At 33.5% G+C, this 14047-nt stretch overlaps 1 protein-coding gene across 1 annotated transcript in view; it reads right to left on the minus strand.

The window, feature by feature from the left end:
- Positions 1 to 14047, minus strand: part of LOC145241366 (ras-related and estrogen-regulated growth inhibitor-like) — a 192809-nt gene that overhangs the window by 13779 nt on the left and 164983 nt on the right. Inside the window, exon 2 of the mRNA XM_080104239.1 lies at positions 3515 to 3571. Coding sequence (XP_079960365.1) covers positions 3515 to 3571 — 57 coding nt within the window. The remainder of the gene's footprint in view (positions 1 to 3514; positions 3572 to 14047) is intronic.

The following is a 14047-nucleotide window of genomic DNA, read 5'->3' on the forward strand; positions in this document are numbered from 1 at the left end:
TCATACGGAATGTTATTATGAATCGGATATTTTGTTTTCTTTATTGGTGAATTACAGCAGAAAAGAAAATTTAAGCACTTCTATTATAACGAGTCAAAGTATTAATATTGTTTATATAGTAAACAAGAAGACGACTGTTTTTTTTTTTCTTTCTAAGCGAATTCCTTTGATACTCTGATTAGGTTTATACGGTACTCGCTATATCTACCCTGCGTTTCCCAGTCGAAACATATTGCCGGGCGGAGGGATTAGTCACAGACTATTTAAGATACACCGAATATTGTTACGAAACGTGACCACATGTTGGATTTAGGAACGCATAAAACACATCCATCTTGGTTTATGAAAATCAAGCACGAAGTAACTTTTAAAGCTTAAACAGGAAAGAACTCTCATAGCTTAAATAAATAATATTACTTCCGGTTTTAAACGCAGCTGTTGTCAGCTATTATTAATTGAAACGAAACTAAATTAAATATGAATTAAATTAAAAAGTAAATTAAATAAGTCTTATGTTTTAAATAGAGCAATTAAAACGATTCTATTACAACAAACAAATAATAACATTAAAATAGATTTTCTTAATGTAACATACAAATGAGTTTACTCATTTAATGCAAATTTCTTTTGAGTAAATCGTATATATAGAAATCATGCTGGAATAAACGTGTACATTAGTCCGTTTTTAGTATGAAAATTAATTTCTAAAACGGTGTACCTTTTGTACATCTATAAATATTCATCTATATATATATATAAAAGGCAAAAGCGGCTCGCGCATTTTTGTATTCGTTGGTGGGGGGGGGGTACTATTTCTTAGAACTTTTTATATACCCCCTAGATCGTAATATCTAGATTTATTTTGATCGACTTTTATAAGATTCGCGCTATTCCGTTGTGTCGCATGTTTGTTCGGCTTTTTAGTATAAATAAAGTGAAACTAATCGAAACTAATTCAGTATTCCTTGGCTTTCCCGCCAGGGACGTCCAGAAAGCAAACCAGCTTTGATCAATGCGGTGAAAACCTTCATATCAGACAACTGCTATTCATTTGGACACTCCCTTTTTCTATGGGGAGCTGGTTTCCCCCAACAACTTAGAGAAACAAAACAAAACAAAAAAAAAACTGCCTCGCAGCCAAAGTTAAGTGCGGGATTTCATTTCCCTATGACGTGATGTTTGACCTCATTAAATTTACGCACCTATCAGTTAACTTTTTAATGGTTTAATTTCAACCATTCTCACATCTCTTCCTTATTGGCGTCGTGGTAAGTTGTCAGGCTTTTTTTTTCGTTTTCGTCTCAAGGATTCGGGCTCGAGCCTACCTGGGTACCAAACCTTTGTTTCTTCTTTTACACTTACAAACACCCGGGCAACGCCGGGCAACCCCGCTAGTCTATAATATGAAAGCGAAAATGTGTGTGTGTTTGTGTGTGTGTGTGCATTTTTTGTGTATGTCCGGCAGAGGTGTACCATCAATGAGAAACAAATTCTGTTTTTTGATGCAATCTACGACCAGGATGTTATGTACCTTGATCCCAGCAAGGTAACAGAAATAAAAATGTTACCTGGTCCATTGAATACCACTGACATGCAGAGGGTTCTGGGAATCATCACATATATGGCACCTTTCATTCCACACCTGTCAGATCTCACAGCACCTTTAAGAGATCTCCTAAAAAAGAAGTGGAGTACCAGTGGACAGAAAATCACCAGAGATCCCTCCAGCAAGTCAAGGATCTCATTTGCAAAGATATGCTGCTGTCATACTTTGACCCTTAAAAGCAAACTGTTATCCGGGTCGATGAATCAAGTAGATGACTTGGTGCCGCTCTCCTTCAATAAGGTAAACCCATAGCATTTGCATCCAAATCTTTAACAAGGGCTGAGCAACGATATGCCAAGCGGGAGCTCCTTGCAGTTGTTTTTGGCTGTGAACGATTCCGGACTTATATTTATGGAAGTGCGTTCCAGGTGGAAAGTGATGATAAACTTCTGGAAATGATCAACTTAAAAAATTTGGTTGCAGCTCCACCTCGCCTTCAACGAATGCTGTTACATTTTCAGGGATATGACATGACAATCGTATATCACCCTGGGAAAGCTAAAGCACTGGTGGATGGATTCTCAAGGCTACCAAACAAAAAAGCTAAAGAAACTATTGACTTGGATCTGAGAGTAAATTTTTGTTCAATTTTTAACTCCAAAAATTGGCTCAGTTAAACCAAGCAACAAATGAGGATACTACACTATGTGAGTTGAGGGAGATTATTTTAAGATGTTGGCCCGACACACCCAGAGAAGTGGACAAAAATATGAGACCTTATTGGCCCTATCGGGATGAACTGTCCATCGAAAATGACATATTAAAACCAAACCGAATAATAATACCCAAATCAATGCAACAAGAGATATTACAGAAAATACATTATGGACACCAGGGGATGGAGAAATGTAAACTCCGAGTAAAAAATTGTTTTCTGGCACAGCATTAACAAAGACATAGATACCATGGTACAACAATTATCTGCCCAGACTGCACATCGGACAACCTGTACATGTGTTATATAAAGAATCAGACGAGTGGTCACTTGTACTTGTCACACAAATGGGCCGAGAACAGAGGTCGGACATAGTACAAACCCCTTCCGGAAAAAACTCTGCGTCGAAATCGTCAGCACCTTAGAGTAGACCCCTCCGGAAGCACATCACGTCCAGGGGGTTTCTTAGGAGCCTACCAGAGACTGTTCGTCCAATATAGAAACAAACAACACACGAAGGCAACAGCCACCTGTTAAAGAAATACCCTATGGGGTAACAGACTCAAACAACCATACAAGCACCAGATCTGGACGTATTATCAGATCCCTCAAAAGATTTAGAGATGAAACAATTACTGATTGACTTTTCTTATTTATCTTTGATTTTGTCTCATCGATTTATAACGATTTTCCTTTTTCTATCTATTTATTGAATTATTGAAATATTGATGTGATAGTATGAACAGTAACCTCCCCTTAGCGAACTCTCTAAGGAACAGAGTTTTAAATATAGAACCACTTTCATTTAGCCGGGTTTTTTTTTCAGAAGAATAAAAAATAGAGCTCATATCATGACTCCTTTAACTGCTTCTCATGCGTTGTCGTCCTTCCTTCCACAAAAATAATAATATTTCACACTCGACGATACAACATAATCTAAGACAAACTCGTTTTAAGGCGCCAGTAGCCCGTCTTTCACTTCTTTTGCAGTCTCTCCCAAACGTTTCCGACACGAGAAGGCCAGAAGCTGCATTTAGCTATCAAAGGATTTTTGATACGCTTGTCGTCCGGATATTTAAACGACTGACGACGGCTTATCCCCAACCCTGATAATAGAAACAATATATACGCAAATAAATAGCTAGATACATCTTCTCTATTATAAAGATTATAAGCAAATGAAAGAGAAATGTATGCGTGCGTACGCAATTCAAGGTACGTATTTAAAAGAAGAAAGCAAAGAAAATGCTTACCGAGGTTTGGATCGTATTCGCCTATGAACCTTCGCGTTAGATAACGAACTATAAAAGCTGAAAAGACAAATGAAAACATAACACGAAAAATTAAAAATAACAAGAATATATGGTGGAAATTTTTACTCTAATATAAAAGCATATACACACATATATGTGTGTGTGTGTGTGTGTGAATATATATATGTATATATATGCATATATATATGCACACACACAAACACACACACACACACACACACACACACACACACACACACACACACACACACACACATATATATATATATATATATATAATTATTTCTACAGCCAAACAACGTCGCAGCTCACTAGCTCTTGTAAGCTGCGACGTTGTTTGGCGGTGAAATTAATTATATAATCTCTCACATTCTGAATATATATATATATATATATATATATATATATATATATATATATATATATATGTATATGTATATATTAGGTTGGTGCAAAAATAATGATGTTTTACGTCAACACACGACATTATTTTTGCGCCAAACTAAAATTGTGCCAAGTAATATATATATATATATATATATATATATATATATATATATATATATATATATATATATATATATATATATATATATATACTAGCTGTACCCTGCCACGCGTTTCAGTGGCTCAATTTGGTGTAATGGAAAAATTTAATAAAAAGAGAAAATGCACGTTTCTTATATTAGTACAGCAATCCACTGCAGAAAGTGAAAAAGAAGGCGAAAATGAAAAAAATTGTACTCTTGCAGAATTTGATCTGGATCCTCGGGAGCTTCTGTCAATCATTCATGATTTGGACTTGACCAACAATCAGTGGATGAAGCCGAACGTAGCAAAAATGTTGAAACGCTAAATGTTTTTGTTGTTGTTGTTGTTGTTGTTTTACAAAAATGTGAGTTAGTAATTAATATTTGGTTGATGGTGGGAGGAGGGGGTTACTATACACAGATTCGAAAAAGTTGTCCAAAAACAAATAAATGAAAGCAAAGGTAAGTTACGTTTCTACCTAATTGAATAATTGTTTAGTGTTTTTATGTAAGGTAAAATGTTTAATCGGCTCGAAAAACAGAAATGGTCGCGGACTCTGTTGAATAAGTTAAGTTTGGGAAAGTAAGTTGAAAACTAAAAACTATACAAAACAGTGTCTGAAACTCACCGAATATATGTTACCATGACATAGGCTGGCATAATCGGTGGGTTTCTGACAGTATTTTGTATATTTTTTTTTTTAGTTTTAACTCACTTTCTCTAACTTAAAGTAATCAACAGTGTCCACCACCATTTGTAGCTTTCAAATACCCCGATAAACACTGTTTTTCGAGCCGACTAAACGTTACATTAAATGAAAATGGTTTGTATTACTAAACACAGATACAAAGAAGTTGTCAAAAATAAATATATATAAATAAATGTTATCAAAGGCAAGAAAAGTAAATATTCTACCTAACTGGATAAGATTTTAGAGTTTTTATGTCCTGTATAATCGGTTCAAAAACATTCAATGTTTATCGGTATATCTGAAAAATACAAATGGCGGCAGACTGTATCGAAAACATTAAGTTTGGGGAAATTTTGGGAAAATGAGTTTAAACTAAAAAACTATACAAAATACTGTTAGGAACTCACTCAATATATGTTACCATGACGTAGGCTGACATATAATCGGTGGTTTTAATATTTTGCTCGATACAGGTGACGACTTTTAAAAGTCCCTTTTAGTGATTACCTGGTTTGAGGATATTTGTATAACTAAACGGCAAATCTGCTCCAAAAAATCCGGTATTATTTTACTTTAAGGCCCGTTTCACGTTCATATATAACGAAATATTTTATTGTAGATTTCGGTGTGCTAAGAACGAATCTGCAAACCGTTTCCGTAGCAAAAAGAAAGTTTTCATGATATTCATGAAATTACTTTTTCGAAAAGTGGGTGATCACTTTTCAATGTAAGTTTAACTTAGAATGAGCACCCACTTTCTGGCCACATGAGAGAGGGGCATTTTTCTGTGTTTCTTGGCTAAAAAGTTTTTTGTTTGATTTCTTTTGCATGGTAATAACCCCTGAACTCTGGGACTATTTTCCATTTCACAGACGTAGCCTTTGTTTATGCTATGCGTGAGCATAAACGAAAACTGTTAAATATGCATTCGCGTACCAAACTGCCTTGTCAAAAAACCTTTAAGCCAATAAACACGAAAATAAATGCCCCTTCCTCAGGTGGCCAGATTGTGGGTGCTCATTTTAAGTTAAATTTACAGGGAAAAGTGATCACCCACTTTTCGAAAAAAAAATTCTTCAGATCATGAAAACTATTTTGGTACTCCTTGGGCCTTGAGTTCCATGGCGACCCGTGATGTTTCTATACTGATAGGTCTTTTGAAATTTTTTCACTGGATTATTATTAATTGAACACTAACCAGATTATGAAAAAAAAAATCATTTCAACATTTGAAAGGGGTACTCAATTTTTAGTTACCACGTTCTGGTAAATCGGTCACTCATTTTTTTTTTTTCTAAATACGGAAGTGTCTTCGGGAAATATAAAATGGTCGCATGTTGACGAAGCAATGTATCGGGAGGCGTACGGGATGAAAAATTATTGGTAAATTTTTAGATTAGGTCCACCTCCTCAATTTTCTTTTAAATGACAACTTGAAATGGTTTTCGACTATGCTGAATACGAAAATCGTATTGAAATTTTGCAGAAATAAGTAGTTATCAAGATATAAAAAGTTGTATTATGCATTGTAATCTTTGGCGGCCATCTTTTTTACGTGCGTGTATTTGTTTATGGCGCGTGTGCACGTAAAAAGATGGCCGCCGAAGAATACAATGCATAATACAACTATTTATTTCCGCAAAATTTCAATGCGATTTGTGTGTTCAGCATACTCGGAAACCTATAAATGTCGTCATTTAAAGGAAAATTGTGGAGGTGGACCTAATCGAAAAAAATACCAAATTATTAAACATTTCTCCAGCATGTTAGTGAAATTTATAATACTTTAAAAAAAAAATTTAAAAAAAAACAACAAAAGTTTTGAAAAAAAACAAAAAACTCACCTTTCATAAAAACATTAAAAAAAAAAACACCCATAAACTGACTTTTAACTAAATAAGTTAAAAATTAAAAAAAAAACTCGAAACTTTATTTTTATAAAAACAATAAAAAAAAGTCATGTTCAATCTATTTTTTTTCTTTGAGAAACAAATATATTTCTGAATTACAAATGCGGTAGAGGCACATATTATTTTTACTTTCTATAGTTTTGATATACCGCGTTTTTATTGCTTACAAAATGGGTGACTGATTTATCAGAACGTTGTAACTAAAAAGTAAGCACCACTTTCAAATATCGAAATAATGATTATAGAAATTAAGCATGGGAGTGATGGTTGTACAACGTCGCCTTTCGCACTTTTACAAACATTATTTACGTTAACTTTTTTCATAAATAATTAAAAAAAAGTAACTAAACCATTTATTGATAATTTGTCACGTGTACAAACATTTATTTATTTACGTAGGCTTAACTCTTTTCATGAATAAGAACAGTTTTACTCTCTAAGAATAATAAAAGGAAAAAGTTACTGAACTTTTATAAAAGGACTTACTTCTTTTCATGAAGGCCAGAGGAATAGTTGGCCGAAAAGTTGTGAAACAATTAATAAAGATGAGAATAATAGTCCGCAATAAATAAAAATGGTGCTAATGCAGAGAGCGATCCGCGCTATTTTTTAAAATCATATTTCCACGTGTAATTAACGTTTTACGATATGTTTTTTTAATTCAATTGTAAGGTTAAAGTACAGAATAGGTACAAAACATCCTCCTCTCCCCATGTTAAGAATGACTTTTTAAATATAACATTATTTCAGCACGGATCGCTCTCTGCATGAGTATCATAAAAATTAATACAAATAATACTTATCTCAATAAGTGAAAGGCTAATTTCTACCGGAAATAAAATGGCGATAATCTCGCAGTTACGAAAAATATTTTTTATTTAATTTAATATTTCTATAATTCGTAATGTTAAATTATTTTAATAACATAAAAACATTCCTTGACTTTAAAAATCAAATTTCTGAAAATTTCAATTAAATTGGTAACGTAGAAATATGGTTTTATTCGCTTTTAACGAACCAAAATTACATTTATATATATATATATATATACATATATATACAGATATATATATATATATATATTACTACTTCATTTACTCACATAAATTAATATAAGAAAGCATAAATTTATGCGTAAACTTTAAGTATTTACTTCAACAGTGCTCAATACGTAAGTAGAGCTAGTTAGTAAGTTATAAATCAATTGCTTATAAAATCATTATAAAATTATAAAATTGCTTATAAACATCATTATATAAAATCATTATAAAATTATTATAAATCAATTTGCTTAATCGCCATATATATTTTATAACTTACTATATATATATATATATATATATATATATATATATATATATATATATATATATATATATAATTTGAGGCTGTTATTTTTCAAAGGTAAGGTAACCAGTGAAGTATAATGAGGTTAATACAAGAGTGTTCATACCGTGGTAGAGCAAGTTACACTTTCAATTTGTCTTTACATAAGCAGTAATGTGTTGCTACACAGACATGAACATGTTTCGGTCTTTTAGTATTTAGTAACTAGAGACCTCGAACTAGAGGCTTTGTTGTCTGAAGAGGTTTCTAGTTACTAAATAATAGAAGACCAAAACATGATCATAACTGTGTAGTAACACATTACTGCCTATGTAAAGACAAATTGAAAGTATATATATATATATATATATATATATATATATATATATATATATATATATATATATATATATATAACGAACGTAGATAGAAGAAGAGAATAAATTAATTTTTTTTTTTACATGGAAGTCACCACTTATCAAGGCCCGGAAGCCACTCGGGATAAGGGTTATTGCGTCTACAGTAATCAATGGGATAGTATCATAGTAATCGTTAGTATTGGAGATTTGATAAAGTGTCTTACTTAAGGGGGCGGTTCATCAGGAATTTGTTTATGTTGGACTTAAAGGCATCCAAGCTGTAGTCAGGTGGGAAACAGGCAAACGGAAGAGAGTTCCACAGGCGTGCACTTCTAAGAAAGAAGCTTTGTTCATGGAATCTACGTTTTGATTTAGGCACAGATAAAGAGTGGGGAAAATTACTGACAGTGGTTTTAGCTAGACTGTTGTTTTTCGTGAAAGATTGGCAAGGGGAAGACCAGAGATTGGAGCTCAGACGAGCACTTTCAATGGAAATAACGATAAACCAAAGACAGGCTCGCAATATCTCTTCTGTGTGAGAGAGATTGCATCCCCCACTAGGCTACAAAGTCTATTTTGTACTCTGTCAAGGCAGGATAGACTGTTTTTAGCAGCTCCAGCCCAGATGTAGCAGCAGTAGGAAACTTATCGGGATCATATAAGGCTCAACAAATTTCAATGGAGCTTATATAGGAGACATTAGGAGTTGAAAATTAATTCACAAATATTATATATTGGAAAATACAGAATGAGTCATTTATTTAATAAGGATATACATACATTTAGTTGGGGGATAAAGGGGACTCTTTATACTAAGGTATTTCGGAGCTATATGCTTCTCATCAGAAGAGTAGAGAGATGGTAGGTAACATGATGGGGATGTGATGTCTAGTGAGGGAATCATCAGGAGCGGAATAAATGAATAAAATTTTTGATGTTGTTTGGGGGAACTATATAGAATTCTAAGATAAAGGAGGAGCATACTATACAAAGTGTAAAAAAGAAGTATAGGATTCCTATTATAGTTTTAAATAATGTAAGTTGTTTATGTATTTAAGATTCAGGAGGAGGTATAGGGGTAGTTGAGTTGTGGTTCTATTTTATCCGTATGTAAGATGTATAGTGTCTATGCAGGGTTTTTTTTATCAACATCGGTAACCAAGAGAACAACAATACTTAGAGACGGTGTATGTTTTCAGTCGTAATATTATGATGAAGAATTAAAGCGATGGTGTATAGATTAAGCAGGATTAATCAAAGTAACTTATATTACAACATTACTTATAAGGGGAATATGGCTGTATCGTGATGTTATGAGATTGATGCAAGTTAGATTGTAGATTACATGGGGAGTGCACTAGAGTTTTAATTTAGTAGGGTGGGGGAAAGTCCGAAGGTGAATTAAAGGGGTAACTTATGAGGTGCGCATGAGTGGGAGTTTGTAAGAGTATAATAATTAAAAAAAAATTTTTTAAATTACATTTTCACCCCAAACAAGGCACATTGCTACTTTAGTGTAGGGGGTTATTACTGGGTACTATGTAGGGATTTAGGCAGCAAGATGTCGGTTCACGTTACACTTGAACTTCTGCACATCAGTACAGTTGGGGAAGCAGGGACCTGGAATGGAATTCCAAAGTCTAGTGGTTCTGGGGAAGAAACTACTGGAGTAGAAAGCTGTTTTACATCTAGGGATCTCTACTGTATGGGGGCGGGATTTAGTTGCCTGTCGGGTTTGTCGAGGGTGTTTACGTCGTGGGGGGCACACGTGCTTGCAGTTCGTCAGAACATTCTCCATTAAAGTACTTGTAGAACAGGCAGAGGGATGCAACATTTCGTCGATGGGACTGAAGCTGAAGCTTAGACGTCAGTTCCGGGCCTATCAGATTGGCGACTCTCTTTAGGGCATGAGCGGGAGTTTGTAAGAGTATAATAATAATTTTCAGAGGATACCATATGGGGGATAATATCTATAATCCTAGGGATGCCTTGTTGTTAAGTGTAGAGGGGTGCGTGTGAAATAAAAGGCATGAAGATAAGGGAGTAAAGTCGATAGAAGGGACAAACAAATAATTGGGGTTTGAGCGAATGGAAGAGAGGAAGGATGTACTAATGAAAATAATAATTATAAATCGATGAAAATTTTTTTTTGTTAATTGGAAGCAATAGTTGGAGTGCTAAGGTACATGTATACAAAAGTGCGGCATAAAGGTGTAATATATATATATATATATATATATATATATATATATATATATATATATATATAACTACTTAATTTACTCACATAAAATTAATATACGAAAGTATAGATTTATGCGTAAACTTTAAGTATTTACTTCAAAAGTGCTCAATATGTAGGTGGAGCTAGTTAGTAATTAGGAGATAGGAGCATAAGCCTGAAGAGTCCTAGAATGGATGAAACGCGGAATATTCAGTGTAGCTTAATCGCCATATATATTTTATAAATTACTATATATATATATATATATTTAATATATATATATTTAATATATATATATTTAATATATATATATTTAATATATATATATATATATATATATATATATATATATATATATATATATATATATATATAGGTTTAGCCAGTAAAGCTGAGAGTTTGGTTTGGTGAATGATATAAGATACACAGCTCTAGGCCAGGAAAATGTTCGCAGATGTCCATATTATAATCCGGAATTTTCTTGGATGCAGGGGGGCCAGCGGCATAAGTTCTTTATCAACAAGTAAGATTTAAACAGCAAATTATGTTTAGACTAGTGTTAGACAAGGGAGATTTTTCCCTATATGGAGATTCGATGAAGTGGATTATTAATGGTATTGAGAAAGATTTGAAAATTCAAAATGAAAATTGAAAGTCCGTCTTATCAGGAGATATGAACGAAGATTACATTACCTCTGTCCTAAAATAAGGATGATGATGATTGGGTAGTCGGTATTTCCCAGGCTGGAGTTAGAGTTTCCGTGTTTGTCGTATATTTTGTTATTATATGATGCTGTAAGATTTCCTTGGTGTAATGCTGTTTTATTAAATTCATTGTTCATCCTTGGCGCATGAGGAATGCGAAATGATTGACGTAGTAGTTTCAAGTCAGGTTAATGAACAGGGAACTAGGTCAGAATCGGCTAGTTCGAGACGAGTTCAGGAGTTTAGAGTGAGTATGAAGGTCAGAGGCTGGTGAATAGTAGAGGCGAAAAAACTGGGTTGAAGGTGGGTTGATGGTATAGATTAGAGGTGAGTGGGGAACTGGGGCGATATACCTTAATTGGTAGTGCTGACTTCTAGACAGGGGATGGGGGTAAGGGGCTGGTGCGTTTGAGCGGGGGGCGAAGTTTTTGGAGATGAGCATCAATTGCTATTGCAGTTAAATTTTTAGTTAATATAAATATGAATTTTTCTTATTGCATACTTTTATATGTGTTTAAGTATATATTATGGAGTTGTTTAAAATTAGTTCTATTTTTTGGAGGGGTTTTGTTGGTGGAAGGAACGGGGGAGGGGATCTTTGGATTCTTATTTTCGGTTTCAGGCTTGAGTCCGGGGAAGGGGATGGAATGGTTTTAAGTTACTTATTTATTAATATTTGGCTTTAAATTGAGCAGGACACAAGTTTGGGTATAATTAGCGCGAATTGCTTATTAGGGTGCTATTTAATATGTGATGTTAAATGTTAGGCGTTGAAATTTGGTTAGAGATAACTGTCTGCAATATTACGAATAAGAATATTTGTAGTGTGGGTAAAACTTGCATGGGGGATAATGAGTTAACGTGAGTTTGATGTTGTAAGGTTATATTTATGTTCTATATTTAGAGATTGTATTAGTAATTTATATTTAAAAATTAAAATCTCTATCGCGAGTGCAGGAAAAAAGTGGGGGTATTAGCCGTTTGCTAGGGGCAAGGATTCTCAAGTTACTGCATGGCTAGTTCTTCTCTGGTGGTGTTTTTTTCGGCGGGGGTTTCTGTATTTCCGTATTTGAATTTTCTTTTGTGCCTGCAACTGCAGATTATCTCTAGCTTAGAGTTGAGGATGTTTAATTTATTCGGTGCCGTTATAATCTCGGTCGTCTCTGCGTTGCAAAGAAGGCAGTATTTTAAGCCTGGGCTGTATAATGTACATTTTCTTAATATTTTCCATTTTAATGAGAAGTTTATGTTATTTTCTTTCAATCTTCTAACTAAGTTGGATAGGGTTGTTTGAGTTTTAGAGGCCTCTCTGGAGAACGATTGCAATGGTTTGAGATTCTTGTTTTTATTGGGAAAGAATTTTAGGGTTTGGTTGTGGTGTATTAGGATTTTTTTTCATTTATGAGTTTAGAGGTTCCTGAAGTTGTTCGATGTGCGGCTCGGTTGCATCCATTCCTATCGATTGCTCAATGCTATGCTGTTATTTATTGAGTTATTGGTGTTACTGGTTCTATGGGCTTGGGCGGTCAAATTATTGGGTGTCGTGTTAGATGGATGTTCTGTTACTGTGCATGAGTATATGACGTCTGAATGAAAAGGAGGGGTGGGAAGGAGGACGTACAGAAGAAAACAGTTGACATGTAATGACGAGGGTGTCACGAGGCGATATTTACTATTTTTTAATTCAAGTCATTTAAAAATGTCTCGACCATGGAGAAGGGTTAACTGAATGGGGTCATATTGTTTGTCTATAAAACACGACGTTTGTCGTTCAATTACTTATTTATTAATTATTTTATTTTTTTTTAAAATTATATCTTTTGGTTTGAAATGAACATTGACATTTTAATATGAGATCAGATCTGGCTTCCCAAGTAGCCTGGGTTGAACTTCATTTTTTTAAAAATGTACTTCCCAGTTTTGTCAAATTGAATATTTCTTTCTTTCTTAATAAGTTAATATGTTTAAGCTTATCAAATAGTTGTTATTTAACTTTTTATTTTGTTTCTATATATACTATAAAAAAGGGATTATCATTCCCACTTACCTCCCTTTAATACACTAACAATCTAAAAATAGGGTATGTCTAATTAACCAATCAGGGACCCCCGTTTATCGGGTTCGTTTTTAGAACAATAGTCTCTTCCTCTTTTAACTACAGCTCGTCCATGAAGTAACAGGTAGGAAAATTCCTCTCCTAAAATTTTGTGCCTATACGGACATTACAAGAGCCGTCTAATTCTTTGGACGTAAAACAACTTTATAGTTGAACTTTCTCTGAAGCCGCAAACACAATAAGTTTTGCAAAACTTGTAAATTTTATTGTTTTAATAATTAATACTTTTTTCTATATACTGTTTTGTGTCGTTAGTGAATCCTTTTATTTCAGTCTGCTCCAACGAACTTCGCGGCAATTTTCGAACTACAACCTTCATTTGCCAGTATTCGCTTTAATACAAATACATACACACACATATAGACACGCACATAAATACATATGTATACATGCATATACATATATGCCTGCATAAATACACGCACATGTACGCATATATATTGTGTTTTAAATTTGTATTTATTCATATAAGCATTAATGCATTTATTTATTATTATTTTTATTTATTTATTTATTTTATTAAATTCATATTTATTATTATTTACTTATTTCGTTTCTTTTCTTTTCAAAAACTTATTTTTATTTATTTGGGTTTTGATATATATATATATATATATATATATAAAGAGTGTATTTTAATCTAAATAATT

The sequence above is a fragment of the Euprymna scolopes genome, chromosome 20, assembly GCF_053919585.1.
Source record: "Euprymna scolopes isolate OS-2025 chromosome 20, ASM5391958v1, whole genome shotgun sequence".
NCBI classification, from domain to species: domain Eukaryota; kingdom Metazoa; phylum Mollusca; class Cephalopoda; order Sepiida; family Sepiolidae; genus Euprymna; species Euprymna scolopes.